General features: G+C 43.6%; 2 protein-coding genes across 3 annotated transcripts; both read right to left on the reverse strand.

The window, feature by feature from the left end:
- Nucleotides 1-2,816: 2,816 nt before the first annotated feature.
- ZMAT2 (zinc finger matrin-type 2) lies at nt 2,817-9,094 on the reverse strand. Its single transcript, XM_016166353.2, has 6 exons — nt 8,320-9,094; nt 7,896-7,989; nt 6,704-6,827; nt 5,401-5,474; nt 4,566-4,711; nt 2,817-3,892 (listed from the first exon to the last, which is right to left on the reverse strand). Exons 1-6 carry the CDS (start codon nt 8,335-8,337, stop codon nt 3,749-3,751), a joined length of 600 nt encoding a protein of 199 aa, XP_016021839.1. The 5' UTR covers nt 8,338-9,094; the 3' UTR covers nt 2,817-3,748.
- On the reverse strand, nt 7,895-15,819 carry HARS2 (histidyl-tRNA synthetase 2, mitochondrial). Of its 2 annotated transcripts, XR_004951853.1 has the most exons (14): nt 15,518-15,819; nt 14,238-14,312; nt 13,853-13,972; nt 13,638-13,733; nt 12,805-12,930; nt 12,592-12,699; nt 12,236-12,334; nt 11,827-11,920; nt 11,382-11,509; nt 11,047-11,289; nt 10,790-10,906; nt 10,425-10,571; nt 9,681-10,011; nt 7,895-7,989 (listed from the first exon to the last, which is right to left on the reverse strand). XR_004951853.1 is itself a non-coding variant. In XM_016166351.2 (13 exons), exons 1-13 carry the CDS (start codon nt 15,623-15,625, stop codon nt 9,952-9,954), a joined length of 1,521 nt encoding a protein of 506 aa, XP_016021837.2. In that variant the 5' UTR covers nt 15,626-15,819; the 3' UTR covers nt 9,207-9,951. The 2 variants fall into 2 exon arrangements, 1 of the variants encoding a protein (XP_016021837.2); XM_016166351.2 differs by lacking the exon at nt 7,895-7,989 and having other exon boundaries at nt 9,207-10,011.
- Nucleotides 15,820-15,844: the final 25 nt, after the last annotated feature.

Raw genomic sequence — 15,844 nt, forward strand, 5'->3', positions numbered from 1 at the left:
CTGCCCCAGTCCTAACATTAGGATCCATTTCTCCAAGGAGCCCTGGTTGCTTGTAGAAAGGGAGCTGAAAATTGGTGGGCAAACACGGTCTCTTTTGGTGCTCTGGGCAGGGAAGGAATTTCAAAATAAGTAATCAAAGCCGATTACTGGAAAAATGAAGAAAGCTGGAACAACAAAAGAGCTGGAAAGCGCCCGCGGGTCTCGAACCACTCCTAGTGGAGAGCGGTTAACAGCGATGAATTGCCGAAGGAACCGCTGAGCTAGAGCCAGCCCAGCTTTACTTCCTGGATTATGTGCCTTTGACTGTCAAGAAAGACTTGCGTCACACTAAATCTATCAAATGGGAGTGATCCAAGATAATTTACTTTCTGAAAAAAACGTCCGATCCACCCTACCCCAACCACACACTTAGAGAGTGCATATCAGACACAACAGTAAGAACTCAGTTCTCCCCTAAACCCCCAGTGAGCTCTTGCGTATTTGCTTCCGGACTTTTTCTCTCCAACCACGCAGCGGTCCCCTGCAGCCTCTGCGCTTCTCAACCAACCATAAGGGGTCACTGTGATCAAATTAAACTCACAGACAATTGCCTGAGTCAAGAGAATGGAATTTTTAAAAGCTACAAATTCTATTTCAGGCCTTTTCTTGAACTTCTTGGCTAAACAGAAAACCCCTACAGCTCCTCTCCCAGGTGTTATGTATTACTTCTGTTACTTTAAAAAATTTTAAATCCCTCACAAACACCCTATTCCTTTTATGTATTCTGTAAATAGCTAAGCACTCTTCACTTTTCAGGTAACCACCAAGATTTGTGTATCCCTCCAGTCCTTCTCAACCTGTATATTTAACTGTACACACAGTTTTATGATGGGGGGCTTATTGGAAGATCGATTTGTTGGGTATTCTTTTTGTTTAACAGTGTTTTGAAGCTTTTTCTTGTCAGTACATTCAGATCTAATTAATACATATTGTAATGGCTGCATTATATTGAAGTATAAATGTGCCAGTTTTATTTTAAATGTCTCACTGTTATAAAAACAAAGCTGCTGTAACATCCTTCTATGTATGTGTACACATATGCAAGAATGTTTGTAGGATAATTTGAGACTTACTGGATTAAAGATGTCTTCACACTTAAATTTTTGGAGGGGGGTATGGGAAAAGTCTCTGGAGATGCCTGAATCATCTGAAACCACACCGACCTCTTGTTCTCCAAATACTTTAAATGGCAATTCCACCAAAAAATTAACTCCACAACAGGTGGGATGCCTTGTCACCTAAGTTACTACCAGAGCTGAGAATGTGCTCAGCATCTTAGGACCCACTGAATAAATGAACACAAGTAGGCCAGTCACACACATATCCCTCAACCAGAATGTAAAATTTCCATGGTTTTAGAAAGACCACAAGCATCAAATAAGTTTCTCTTCCAGGTATTTGAGTTCTCTAGGATTGCTCTGGGCTCCTAAATTTCCTGTCCATCTTCTTCCCCTTTCCAACTCACCACCCTGACCCAGACAGGCCCCTTGGAGACTCAAACCACTTGCTGGTCCCTGAGAATGTGGAATTTAGAAATGCTTTTCAGTAGAGAGAATCAGAGGTAAGATTCTACTGTACCAAAGGGGGAGGGAAATCATCCGAAGCCAAACTGAATTAGTCTCCTGAAAAATGAATACTGAATGATGGAAGGAGCTCAACTGATATCTTCCCTAGCCTGCCTTGAATGGGGGAGCAAAAAGATCCAACCAATTAGTAGATTCTCACCCAAGGACCTGTAGAGCACATAATCATGACAAAGAAAGTACCCACTAACCAGCCCACAACTGGGCAAATACTATATGTAAAACTTTGAGCCAGGGCTTTAGCCAATAGACAGATACATTCAGTGTTCCAAGTGGCAAGATTCAGCATCAGAAATAAAATAGGCAAAAGACATGCTGGACAAACGAAAATTTGTACAAAAGCCCAAAGGCAAGAAGAATATGGTACTTCTGGAGAACCACAAGTGGTTCAGATGCTACATAACAGTGTTTAGTGGAACTAGATGAGGCAGAGAGTGTAAATAAACCATATGGTGGTAGCCTTGTTAACACAAGAGCCTGCCTTTCAGGATATAGAACTAGCTAAAATTATTACCGAACTAATCTGTTTGAAGTTTGCATAACTTTTGTTTTCTTAAAAGACTGTTTTTTTTTTTCTCCCTCTGCATCCATGGGACCCGGCACTGTACCCGATCCAGGGAGTATCAAAGTTGTTTTTTTCTTTAGTTAACCAGTCTGTGCCATCTAATTCTCAAGTTAGACCAAAGTAGGAAAGACAGCTTCCCAATGGTTCTCAATGGGGCTGAGAGGATGGATTTCACCCCTACTCCTCCCAGGGACATAGACATCTTTAGTTGTCATAATTTGGGGAAGGGGGCGCTATTGGCATCCAGTGAGTAGAGGCTAGGGATACTGCTAAACATCCTATAATGCACAAGGAATTACACAAAGAATTAGCCCCAAATGTCAGCAGTGCTAAAAATGAGTAACCCTGTGCCTAGCCTAACTGCCGTAGTAAGAAAAGCATTAAATTCAACCCTGAGCTCTGCTGTTTCAAAAACAAGATCAAAGGAGGCTAAAATTACAGGAAAATATTTGATCGGACTCCTCCAGACACAGATCCCATCAGAGGAAAACAAAACTCACACTGAAGGAACCTATGGGAAGAAAGTGACAGGGCTCAAGTGAAGGGAGAAGAAGAAACTCTACATGGAAATCCTTGGTGTGGCAAGAAAAAACAATACACAGGGAAGAATACGATATGTTCCCACAAAATGTGAAATAGGCCCAGTCAATGCCGTTTATTGTACATGTTGAACAGCCTCTGAGACCCCAGGGCTCCCATATGAGGTTTTTTTTTCCTTTTTCTTTTTTGCATCAAACAGGTTCTTCCAAGAGCCTGTTTACAAGGAAGACAAAAACAGAGTAATCCTCAATAAAATAAAACAAACATGAAAAGCTAAACAGTCTAGATATGGGGGGGAAAAAAGTAAAAAAAAAGAAAAAGAAAAAACAACAACAACAACAAAAACCACACCACTCATCCCATTTAATTTCCTGTTACATGCACTGAGGAAACTGAGAACATCAGGCCCCAAGGCAGCAGTGCTGAGGTTCTAGCTCAGGTTCCCTCTATGTGACAGATACATGCACACACATCCACACATACCACTGACCCAGGCAGACGCACACATGCATGCACAGGCAGCCAAAGAACCACAGTGAGAGATGAGGGAAAGAGGAGGGGGGGCTGGTCAAGGATATGGTATCAATTGGAGACTGCGGACCCAGAGAACCCTTTCGCTGCAGGCTAAGCGAAAGTCAAAATTAAAACGAAGGCAAAAACACAGGAAAAATGTCAGATAGTCAGAGAGGAGATTTGACAGATGAAGAGGGAAAGATGCAGGAGAAGTTTCTGGGAAGCAGCCTCAGAAGAGGAGGGTTTTTTTTTGTTTGTTTGTTTTTTTTTTTTTTTATTGGGAACTCAGATGAGCAGAGGTCCTGTGACTCCAGTGATACACTGAGGCTGAAGGAATATGCCACTGCATTACCTCTGCCTCCTGTGCTCTCCCCCAAGGTAGAGGGAAACCACAAACACTCACCCTCTAGCCCTCCCCATTGCCACTCTTAAGGGCCCTCCAAAAAATGACCCCCACACACACACACGCACAAAGTTAAGCCCAGGAAAGGGCTAAGCATGGAAAGCCTCAGTAACTCTTCTTTGTAGAACCAAAGCCAGAGAAGCCCATCACAGCTGCCATCTCATCATCCTCCTCAAATGTCAAGTCCTCTTCAGCCCTCCTTTTCTTCTCCTTCTGTTTCTCTTTTTTGTAGGCTTTGGCCTTTTCCTCCTAGGAGGGAAATCATGCAGAATCAGTTCAGACTCCTGAGCCAAACATTGTTGAAAGAGATAGGTGAGCTTTAAGATTCTTTTCTACCTTTAGGAGAAATAGTTAAAGTAAAACTGCAAGAGCAAAGTAAAAGCCACAATAAAGACTATAAGGGATAACAAAAGTTTCAGCTTGTGAAGAGCAGTTCTCATTCCTACTTTCCAGTTCATTTCTAATTCTTAACAAGGTTATGGGAGCAAAACTATTTAAATAGCATTTAACATTCTGAGGAATGTAGCATATATCAAGAACTGGTCTAAGTGCTTTATACATATTATATACTAAGATCTCTAATATGGGGAAACTGAGGCACCAACAAGTTATATATCCATAGCCTGTGAATGTAGGAAATGGAATTTGATCCAGTCAGCCTGGTTCCATGGGCCTCTTGGGGACTAAGTGCATTTAGTTAATCCCCCCTGTAGTAAAAAAAGCATGGCCCAGAGAATCCAGGAGCCATTTCCTTCAGAGTCCCAAACAAGGGAAATGTAAATGTTTCTCTTAATATACAGAAATTCAGGAACTACAGCTATCCTGGGGGGAGTGACAATGGAATGAGGAAGAAAGCCTCCCCATGATTCATAACATAAAATTCTAAGCTGGGGGAGGGAGAGGGAAGACAGTAGAGTTTAACCTCTTCTCTGAGCTCCTTCATCCTTTCCTCAAAATCATAATCCTTCTGCTTCTCTTCCATCTTCTTCTTATTGACTTCAAAACGTTTTTTCACCTGATCCAAGGTGGAACGTTCCACACGCATAGACATGCCCAGGTTTCGCTGATCTGGATGGAATCAGCAGTGAAGAAGGTATGGTCATTACAACATCCACAAAAAGTCTTTCCCTGACATCTTTAAAAACGATCTTCTTATAGAACACAAAGCAAAAAAAATCATAGCTAAAAATAATTCCTTTGGCTTTACTTATTCCCAGAAACAGCAACCCCAGACAACAAGATGCAGATGGCTTTCGACTGCCCTTAGTGAGCTGATGTATGTCAGTGGGGACAGCTGAGCCCATGGTTTTGGCTTGTTGAGTTACGAACAGTGTCTTACCTCACAGCCCCCAGAAATGTTAGATAATAAGTAAAGGATAACCTGAACTAAGGCAACCAGAGAATTCCCCAGGCATTAAAAAAAGGGCACAATAAGGGGTGGCTCCATAGTGTAGTGGTTAGTATGTCTGATTTGCATACAGAAGCTCCTGGGTTCACGCCCCAAGTGGAGCCATAAACCATACCCCAGGTGTGCCAGGCCGTGGGTGTGCCAAGCCCCATGTGCACACTGCGAGGGGACACCTTGCCTTCAGAGATCCAGTACTTAAGGGGAAACAGCAACATCCATGGGTCAGGGGTGGAACCGGGGAGGGAGATTAAAGAGGAGAGCAGAAGAGCACAATAGAACCAACCCTTCCTCCCACCCTCACTGCAAAGCCCATTCCCAGCCCCAGTCACAAGCTACCTCCAAGCCTTACGTTTCTTTCCATTAATGTGATCCAGGAAGTTGATGGAGTCCTTCACAACACAGTCACAGACATTGCAGTAATACCTATCAAACATAAATAGCACTTGAGTCAAATCTGGCTCTAAGGGTCTTATTTATTTCAACCAAGAAACTTGTACTTCTAGGTAAAAATTCTTTTTAGAAACAGCTACCTCTGATTTCCATAAAGCCTTAGCTCTTGGAAGAATGTGGTAGCTAACCTTCAAGATGGCCCGATAATGATCCCCACCCTTCTGGTATTTCTATACTGTTTAGTCTTCTCTCAGTTTGTACCAGTGTTTGTCTGTGTGACCAACAGAGTATGTCAAAATTAATGCTAGATCAATTCCAAGATTAAGTTATTAAAAAAAAAAACATGGCTTCTGTCTTAGTCTGTCCATGTGGATCACTTGCTCTAGGAAAGCCACTTGTTTTGTTGTGAGAACTCTGGAGAGGCCCATGGAATGAAGAACTGAGGCCGCCAAACCAAGCCATGTTGACAGATGTTGGAAGATCTTGCAGCCACTTATACCTCAAACGAATGCAGACCCAGAAGACACCTTAATTTCAGCTGTTTTAGAGACCCTGAGCCAGAACCACCTAGGTAAGCCTTTCCCAGATTCCTCGCCCACAGAAACTGTGAACTATGTTATTTTATGCTGTTAAATTTTGGGTTAATTTATATAGCAATAGATTACTAATACAGAAAAGGATGACAACAGTTTATTTGCTAAGTAGCTCAGAGAAGTGTTACTCTGCTATCTGTGTTGCCTTCCTACTGGAAAACCAACCTAAAAAGAGAGGTAGTAGGCAAAAGCATGAAGAGTTCTTGTGAGACCCTTCTTCCTATAGGTTATAGTCTTGGTCTAGGAGGGAGGTGCACAATCAGGCAATCCATAACAACTACTGCCTTTACAACCAGTCTGGAACCTCAACCCCCTTTATTTACCATCAACAGCTCCCAGACTCCATTCTAGCTCCATCTAATTTCTCCTTTAGAAATCTCCTCAGTGGTCCTTTCCTTCATTTGTTCCTTGGCAGGAGAACAAAACATCCCTTTTAAGATAGTAAATAGTTACAATGCTAATATGAAGACGCCTACAGAATGATCCCCCTACTAAAGATATTATTGTTAACCCAAGACTTTGGGAGGTAAAGAAAAAGAAATCTGAGGATGGAATTACAGGCAACAAGATTGTTAACCTGGGGCCATGAACCCTTCTCAAGACTTCCTAAACCAATGTACTTTATTAGACCTTCTCCTGGCTACAGAGTAAAATGAAAAAGCCACTCACCCTCCCATCTCAGATTGTGGGGTGGTCTTGGTAATGACAATGGTCTTTCCAAGCTTGGATTCCAAGTCCACTTTGTAGTCCCTATGCCGAAGGAGCTCCCGCTTGACTGGTTGCACTGGTTTTCCTGAAATATGAGAAAGGAAGTCCCCTCAATGTTGCAGTCTTTCAACCAGATAGGAAAAGACATGCATGAAACCCAAAATCTAGAGATTTATTCTCATTTCATTTTGAAACCTGAAGCAAAGGATATAATGGGCACTTCTAGTAGCAGCTAGGGAGCATATGACCAGGAAAACTGTTAAGCAATCCTTAACTCGCTACAGCTTTTCTCCACTTTAAAACCAAGTCTAAAGGCAATGTTTTCTATTCATTAACTGAATTGAAGGGGGGGAGTTCTGCATTTCAAAAAAAAGCAACCTTTTAAAAGAAGAGCAAGTACACTCTAATGCTTTCAAATACCACAGATATAACACAGAAAAGATTCTCCTGAGAGTTGAGGAAAATTTAAAAAAAAAAAAAAAAACCAATGTTTATAAATTACCTGTCACATACCAAACACTACAGTTACATAAAAACTAAAAAGGTTAGTGTGTGTAAGGTGGTTTGTAAGTAAAGTGAAAGAAGAATATACGAGTTGGAAAACATGAGAAAAATCAGACATTTCTTTCTGTAGAGGCTCGAGGAGAGAGGTACCGACTCCCTGACATTGTACAAGGCACAGAGAATAGCACGAAGCACTATCATAAACAATCGCACCTTCCGGGTACTCTTGCTCTTCTCAGACTATAAGAAAAGGTTTTCTTTGGGCCAGGAATGTTCTTCTCCCCTTTAAGTAATTTCAAGGGAAAAAAAGGGGTCTTCGAGAGCAGTAAGGCACACCAGCAAAATACTCCGCTAACTTCTCTGTCACTACCAAAGATTCCATTCTCCGTATTTGGAGAAAGTCCTAAATAAGCCAAACAAAGGGAGGGCAAGAAAGCAGAGGACAACAGAGCTGTCAAAGCACCTCAAAACCCCTCTAGTACTTCTCCTTACTCTCATTTTATACATGAAGAATCAAGGACGAGGGAGGCAGCGCTCAGCCAGAGCTTACACAAGGTAAGAGGACAGTGTGTTTCGACTCCCTAGCCGCTGTCCAGGCTCTGCATCGCCTCTACGATACCCTTAAGCCCTTGACGGAGCAGGCACCCACCATCTTTCTTTTCTCTCTCTTCCGTGAGCCTCTTCTCGGCGAGCTTCTCATATTCATCTTTGTCCCACTTTCGGCGAAAGTCCAAGTTTTTTGTCTGTGAGGAAAAAAAACCCTCGAGATTCGTCGCTAATCTTGTCGGACCCCTAGAGAAATTGCATCATCGCCGCTAAGGCGCCCCTGGTAACTGTCGAGAGCGAAGCCTCTCCGGACCGCATCATGAGGCTGAGGTGGCCTCAGGACCCCAACCAGAGAGACCTCCGCCATTCCACTGACCCGGCGCCAGGGCCTTACGGGGAAGCTCTTGCACCCGGGCCATAGAATCGCAAGGAGATGTTGGGAAGCCAGCGGGGTGCAGGATATTCTACGTTAAGAAACCACCCGCTACCTCCCGACCTCAAACCTCCTCCTCACAGACAACACCTACCCCGCTGCCCGACGCCATCTTCACCGCGAAGTGAATGGGAAGCCGGAAAGTGCCGTAAAAAGTGATCCTAAGCCGTAAAGCAACCTTGCCCTCCAATAAGCTGAGTCTCGTGTTCTAAACCAGCTTAACACTGGAGGGCTTCTAAAACAGGCCCGTCGGCCCCGCCTCTGCCCCAAGAAAATGGCGCATGCGCAAAGAGAGTATGAAGCAACACGGAAGTAAGGGCGCGTGCAAACATTTTTTTGCCCCGGCTTTCAAAACAAGCATGGAAGGGCTGTTCAACTCTTCTGTTTTACAAATCAGGAAACTGAGGATCAGTGCCCTTTTCTCTAATCAACTTTGCGTGCATTTCCAAGAGTTTCTAAGCCTTCGTTAAGGCTAAAGCACTGTTATTACAGGCACCAGATGCCTCATTTATCTATGTATACACTAAAGGTAAGGCCCCCCCCTTCCCCCAACACCAAAGTGTTTGCAAGAGCTACCGCCTTCCCAAAGCACAATGATACCTTTTTGCACTTTCGTCTCTTTATCTTGAAGCAATGCTATCACCCTATGGTTAACTCATTTTTCCAACTGAGGAACGTTATAGTCATTCAATACAGGGCACAATTTAATCAACATGATTGGACTTGAGAAGGCCGGCCAATTGTTAGGAGCACTCTAGGGTGAAGAACTCTGTCAGATGGCTCACTATATGCTGATTTAGCAACACGACTGTTATCTCCAAGGGGTGGAGGGTGCAAGAGAAAACTGTGGCTGTCCCCCTTCACTGAATACAGAAATATCACCCCAGGGGGGTTAATCCTAGCTCAAGATTAGAATTCTTCAGTGTACCCTCAAGCACTTTCCATGCAAACCAACCCCTTGATAACAAATTACCCAAACTATTACATTAAATATTTTATTTAATATATTATCCAACCACTTCTAGAACAGTCTCCTCCATGACAGGACATGGAATAGTCAGCAGTGATTCTGGCACAGGAAATGGTCTGAAAAATCTTAAAGATCTGGTCAGACCACCCACTAAGTCCAACATTCAAGATGATCAAACAGCCTCGCCCTGGTATTATTAACAGCAGATGAACTAAAGAGATGCCACATCAATATGGGCACTGCTACACCCCTGGGATAGCATCTCTGTCCTCAAACAAAGCAGAAAGCAGAGATTGCCCCTCCTTGCTTACTCCCAAAAACTTGGATAGGCCCACAGCAGGTTGTGGACAAATTCCCCAGAAATCTGGTTTAGAAGCCACAGTACAGTGGAAGGCTAAGTATCTGACATCTGATCTCAATAGTTCAAAATTCTCTCAGCCTGAGGTGACTTCCCAGAGCCTTGCTCACAGCAAATATGTCAGTACCTCTTGGCAGTATTCAATGACACTTCAAATCTGCCATCTGACTCTGCAGTTGAGCAGGTCTCTTTCACATACCAGCCATCTGCGCCCATGCAGAATAGCTGCTGGCAATAGTCCAGGAGTCCTCAGGGCCTTCTACAGTTCTGTACCCAGGAAGGACGGAGAAGGCAGAAGCATTTGTCACCCATCCTGGCCAGCAGTTGTGAAGTCCATCAGGAATTCAGTCCTAGAAGAAACATTTTCTACAAAGCAGCAGATGGCAATCAAGCAAGGATCAAGACTCAGATAGTCGCTTCTGAATTTCAGCCACAAGATTTTCCCGTTTAATGGCCACCTGAAACATAAGAGAACCCTCATGTGACAAACTAGAGAGTGATACTAGCTCCTTAGCAACTGCTTTCCCAGATTCCTCTTATTCTATATCTGCTCCCATGACTTCTGCAACCAGCGGGGAATAGATTGGGCTTCAAGCTGACCTGGAGAATATTGCCCTGGAGACTAAATGGGGTCAAAATACCTATCTCTGTTTATCTTGTTGATTAATCTCAAAATACTCATTGAGGTTTCATTTCCTTTTTCTTCCCATCCAGCCAATACCATTGGCTACAATGGTTGCCTGGGATAGGTCTTCATTCATCTCTATCATTATTCACTGTGGAGATATTTCCTCAGCCAGAAATATTATTTCTTAAAGAATCTAAACAGGTCGAACACTTGGTCTTTTCTATTTTTGCCTGCTTCACTTACCTCCTCCCTGCTGGGCACTGAACGAAGCTTGATGACCCCTTCCTTCAGTTCTTGCTCACCAATAATGACCGCCAGTGGAATGCCCATGTTCTCACAGTAGTGCAGTTGAGTTAGTAGTTTAGGGTTGTTCTTATATAGCAGCTCTGCCTGAAAAGGATAAAGGTAGGAGTTTTAGAAGTGACCATACCACTCAGGCCTCAGGCAAGCATTTCCAAAGAAATAAGGAGCTAGCCCTCACACCGTAAGAAGACACTTTAATAAAGACTAGAAAGATCTTAAGTTCCACACTAGGCACAAAATAGAAATGGGCCTGGTGCCTGAATTCCACATATACCTAGATGGCTTGGATAATGGCTCCACCATACCTTGATCCCAGCATCCCAAAGCTCTGCAATTAGCTTCAATCGTTCTTGGAGAAAGTTCTTCTGTGGAGTAGCTACAAACACTTGCGTCTCTGTGGTCCGTATCTTTTCACTAGAAGTCTGATAAAAGAGAAGAAAGTAAAACTAAAAAGCTTCCTTTGCACTCCAAAAGACAGGACAAAAAGAATTATCAGAAACAGTCTAACTGCACCTCCGGAAACATTAAAGTTCCTAGGCTTCCAGCCCCACTCTACCCTTACCTTCATTCTGTGCTCCATAATGGAGAAGATTCGCTCTACTCCAATGCTGAGCCCCACACATGGCACATTGTGGCCGTTAGGGTCAAACATGCCCACTAGCCCATCATAGCGCCCACCAGCAGCCACGCTGCCCAGATTTAGGGGCTCCTCCTCAGGCTGAGCGGGGGTCTGTAGCAGCACTGCTTCATAGATCACTCCTGTATAGTAGTCCAGGCCCCGAGCCAGACTTAAGTCAAATGAGATCTGTGGGAACAAGGCTATTGTGAGTCCCAGACAAGACTCAGGACCCTGAGAACCTCAGAGATCAGCAGGAGGTCCATTCCCAACTCAGTTACCTTCCCGGCAATTCCGAATAAAGTCAGGTATTCAAAGAGCAGTTTCAGGTCCCCCAGACCCTCTAGGGCCTGCTTATTCTGAGATATTCTAGGATCCTGGAACATTTCCTCTACCAAAGACACTCCACCTGGGAAGACATGTGGGGAGAAACAAGGTCTGTGCTATTCACCCAGATGTGTTTCATCCAAATTTATCCCTAATGTGCTCCAGGTAGTAGTCCTCTTCTTTTTCTTTAAAAAAAAAAAAAAAAAAAATCCTGATCTCATATGACCAGACTCTCCTCCTCTGCCTCTAACTTTGCCATCTGAAGACGTAGGTGGTTACGATAAGTAAAAGGGAAATTAAATTCAGGCCAGGCTCTGGAGCTTAACACATCTACAGAAAGGAGCTGCTTTAGAGTTAGAAGCTGGTTCTATGATATAGCTCTGAAACCCTGGTTCTTACCATGACATTGGACATAGTCCCCAATTCGATCAGCCACTTCAGGAGCCAGGCCTTTCTTTGCCACCATCTCATGTCTCACATCTTTCCAAGATATCTGCACAAACACCCAAACATTAGCCCAGCCCCAAGATCCTTCTTTCTATAACTGGAAAAGAACATCTCACTTTCACCCAGTATGTCTCATGAGTACTTAACACTATACTCAACAAAATTAGAGGCAGCTTAAGAAATCCAGTCACAATCCCCACTGCACAGTCAAACTCAGGTCTTGCTTTAGAATGGCTCCTTACCTTCCTCCCAGAAATAGCTCACTTCTAGCCACCATCTCCTTATTTTTCTCTAGAGGTATAAATTTGAGGGCAGGACAGACACTCTGATAGGATCTACTGAAGTGTGTCTTCTTTGTTACCTTGTCTAGTTTGTCTATCGAGGAGCAGATGGCACGGAACTTGCTTTCAGGAACACCACAGACAGCAAACATCCCATCCAAAACCCTCCGGTCATTGACCTGTGAACTCAATAGAAGTAACCTAAGTGCCTTGTCAATGTCCTTTCCCTCAAAACAATGGCAGTCCCTATTCTACTAACTCATAAAAGGGATGGAAAGGAAATTTCACAGGATGACGATATAGATATATATGAAATGCAACAACTATACTAAGAAAGTCCTAGAACTGCAGGCTTAAAGGCTGGGGTTATCTATGTTTTGAGGAAGCATCAGGCCAAATCCCGACTTCTCCCCTCAGTGCTGAGCCCTGGCCTCACCTTAATGAGAAAGTCCCCTAGCTGCAACCCATTCAGGATTTCGCAGATGATTTTCAAACATTCTGCATCAGGGATCATAGGATCAAACTGACCAGCAATGTCAAAATCCTACAGCAAAGAAAAAGACAGGAAAAAAATCTCCACTGAGTAGCTGGTTCCCAGGTTGTGGCCTCTAGAACTATCAAACCATGGTGCCTCCTTCTGGTCACTTACGCACTGGCAGAACTCTCTGTAGCGGCCTTGGGCTATGGTTGGGCTCTCCCGCCGCCACACCTTTCCAACATGGTAGCGTTTCATCTTCTTCAGTTTATTCATGGCCAGATAACGAGCAAAAGGGACCTCACATAAATAGGTTAAGGAGGAAGGAAACTATGTCCAAAACTTAGGACCAGTATAAAGACATTTGAGAGGATTATGCCTCTATCAATTAGATCCCATGGATGAGAACACCCACCTTCTCTGTCTTGTTTCCTACTATCCCCAAGGCCCAGCAGTACTTGGCACTCAATATATATAGAATAGTGTCAAATGAAGAAATCCCACCTAACAAAACTACAAGATCAGCAGAAAGCAGGAGAAGCAGAGATAGCAATGACCCAAAAATTTCAAGACTAGGCCATTCCCTCCTATTTGGATCAATTCTCAACCATCTCAAAAGCTTCAGAATTTTGATTTGCTTACAACTTTTATGTCAATGTTTCTTAAATTGTAGGTCAAAGACCACTTGCATCTTAATTACCCAGTTGCCTGTTTGAAATGCAGACTGCTGAACCCCACTTCAGCTACAGAATTAGGAATATCTGGGGTTGGGAGCCAGGAATCTGTGTATCTGCAAGTTTCCCCAAGGAATTCTGATACACATTACAGGTAAAGCACAGTGCTCCAGATCAGGTTCTGCTGGCAGGACTGCCTTCTGGGAGAAACTAGAAGTAAAGACTGATGCCAAGAGACCTATGTGGTCTCACAGTCATTCTTGTCCTTTTTGTCAGAGAAAGCTGTCTGGATTTGGAAAGAGATGATTCAGGCTCCAGCACACAGAAGGATACAGTAAGGTCATAGCGCAGGGACAACAGCTCTCCACCCTGATCCTTCAGATCATAGATGAGCCCAGAGTCCTCTCCATACTTCTCAGTGAGCATTTCCTGCAGGGGTCACACAGAAAGCGCCACAGTTCAAAAGAGGATTCCAGAACATAGACTAGAAGCCCTCAGGAAATGAAGGTAGGTGAAAAAATGGGGTTCCAGCTCTCTTTTCCTCTTACCTTTAGTTCAAATGCTGGGGTATCCAACCCTTTTGCTCCATGACGTTTAAAGCAGCTAACAACAGTATCAAGAATTTTCTCCCTCACGACCATCTGCTGGGGACCAAGATCTCTGGTGCCCTAGAAAGCAAAAGCAGCCATAGTGAAAACAAAAATAAAAACAAGTCAATGTAAGACAAAGAATTAAACTACATCTATATTATAAGGTCTGGAGTTGAGAGTTCAGATAACTCTAAGCCCCAATACCTCAAGAATAGTGAAAATTTGTCTTTCTTTTAAGTAGTCTAAAAAGACATTCAAAGAGGCCAAGAAGAGACAGTCAGAGCAAAGGGCAGGCAGTCCTCCAAGGCACTCTAATAGGACAGCATGGGGCAAAGAGAATTACCTTTGGAGTCTTGATAATAATATTTGATTTCTCTTGATGTGGTTTCAGTTGAGATGTTAACACTGCCTCTGAAACCTGGCAGAAGAAGAAATAGGAGATGTGGCTCCTCTCAAGACTGGCCAGACCTATAACATCTCTGGCCCTGTGGACTACCAACCTGCAAAGGGCTTTGGCCCTGAGCAACAGGAAACCTAAACACTATTTTATCTATCCCAGTCTCAGTCCCCCTCCAAATACCCATGCTGTATCTACAGTCTATATATGTAATACACATGAGGTCAGGTCTATACTACACAAGATTGTCTGTAAAAGCTTAAGCACCTGAGAACAATGAAGGTAAAGAACAACCCACCACTACTATCATCAACCATCTAAGGGCAGGGATTAGTGTGATCTTTTCCAGTTCTCAGTTCTTGTTCAAAGAGCTAAATCAATTTTTAATAAGGTAGCAATGGCCATTAGGCTTGGACACAGGGAAAAACTAACTTGAAGAGAGAAGAGAACCAGCCCAAGGACAAAGAATATGCCTGTAGAATGAACAAGGATGGATCTGCTGTTGGAAAAATAAAGATTGTAAAGATGCTATGACTGAAAATTAATAACAAAGATATGAGCCCTGTTCATGCACAAAGCATCTGCTTAAAAAAAAAAAACAGGGTCCTTCACAAGGTAAAATAGAATCAGCGAAGTTTATTATCAGCAGACTGAATGCCCTTCCAGCCTTCCAGAAATATAAAAAGTGTGATAGTTATATACTTTAGCAGATTCTCTGCTCCAAAGGATGGCAGTTCAAGTCTGCAAACCCTCCTCTGCCATTCTAAAATCCAAAAATCTCTGAAAAATGGTGCGCATTTTCTTTACTCATTTTAAGGTAAATTCTAACGTGAACTAGGGTCTATTTATGATCATTAATCATCTCGGTGGGAATATTCATATATTTTACTTAAGAAGTTTTAATGCCTTACTTCAACCGGTTCAAATGAGGGATTGTGGACCTATATTAAAATTCTCCCTTACTATATATCCATAGGTAGGTAAGTCATTTAACTTTGCAGTCTCCTTTTCCTCAATTGTATGATTTTAATAATAATCCCAACCGCTCAAGATTGCTTAAATGGATTAAATGACAAAGCATCTAAACCGCTCAGCTTAGTACATGGTGGGCACTCAACGAAAACCGATTTCAATACTACTGGAGCACGGGCTGCAAGTCCATGCTTACAGACCTAGAGATCCTGCCCCGACGGACCGGGGCTCGGGGCTATCTCTGGCTGACTCACCTGGCTATGAGAATGGACCGCCCGGAGGCACAGAGCACCGGGCGACTGCCGGAGCTGGCCAAGCAGCGTAGCCCAGGCCCTCCCGTGCAGGAGTCCGAGCTGGGGCATCGTACAGCAAGAGGCTGGATTTCCAAGACAAGAGGCAAAGGACCTAAGAATAAGGCACGTCGGACCCCAGAAAGGGTGCAGAGAGCTGTAGAGATGAAGCCCGAACACCAAAGAAGAGGTGAGCGCTTCTGAACCTTCCAAATCCCGCAAGGTGTCTCGGGTCCTCCCCTGATGCCTCTCAGTTTGGACACTTCCGGTAGGAGCCGGAAGTGTATTTGC

This window comes from Rousettus aegyptiacus, unplaced genomic scaffold (genome assembly GCF_014176215.1).
Source record: "Rousettus aegyptiacus isolate mRouAeg1 unplaced genomic scaffold, mRouAeg1.p scaffold_m13_p_7, whole genome shotgun sequence".
Lineage (NCBI taxonomy): Eukaryota > Metazoa > Chordata > Mammalia > Chiroptera > Pteropodidae > Rousettus > Rousettus aegyptiacus.

Excerpts from the sequence above, each read along its gene's own strand:
- HARS2 (XM_016166351.2), bottom strand. The coding sequence starts at position 15,625 with ATGCCCCAGCTCGGACTCCTGCACGGGAGGGCCTGGGCTACGCTGCTT. Across the intron at positions 13,734-13,852 it reads CCCCAGCATTTGAACTAAAG|GAAATGCTCACTGAGAAGTA; the intron begins GTAAGAGGAAAA and ends TGACCCCTGCAG. Across the intron at positions 10,907-11,046 it reads TTATGGAGCACAGAATGAAG|ACTTCTAGTGAAAAGATACG; the intron begins GTAAGGGTAGAG and ends CTCTTTTATCAG.
- ZMAT2 (XM_016166353.2), bottom strand. Across the intron at positions 5,475-6,703 it reads CCACAATCTGAGATGGGAGG|GTATTACTGCAATGTCTGTG; the intron begins GTGAGTGGCTTT and ends TATGTTTGATAG. Across the intron at positions 3,893-4,565 it reads TGAAGGAGCTCAGAGAAGAG|GAGGAAAAGGCCAAAGCCTA; the intron begins GTTAAACTCTAC and ends TTTCCCTCCTAG.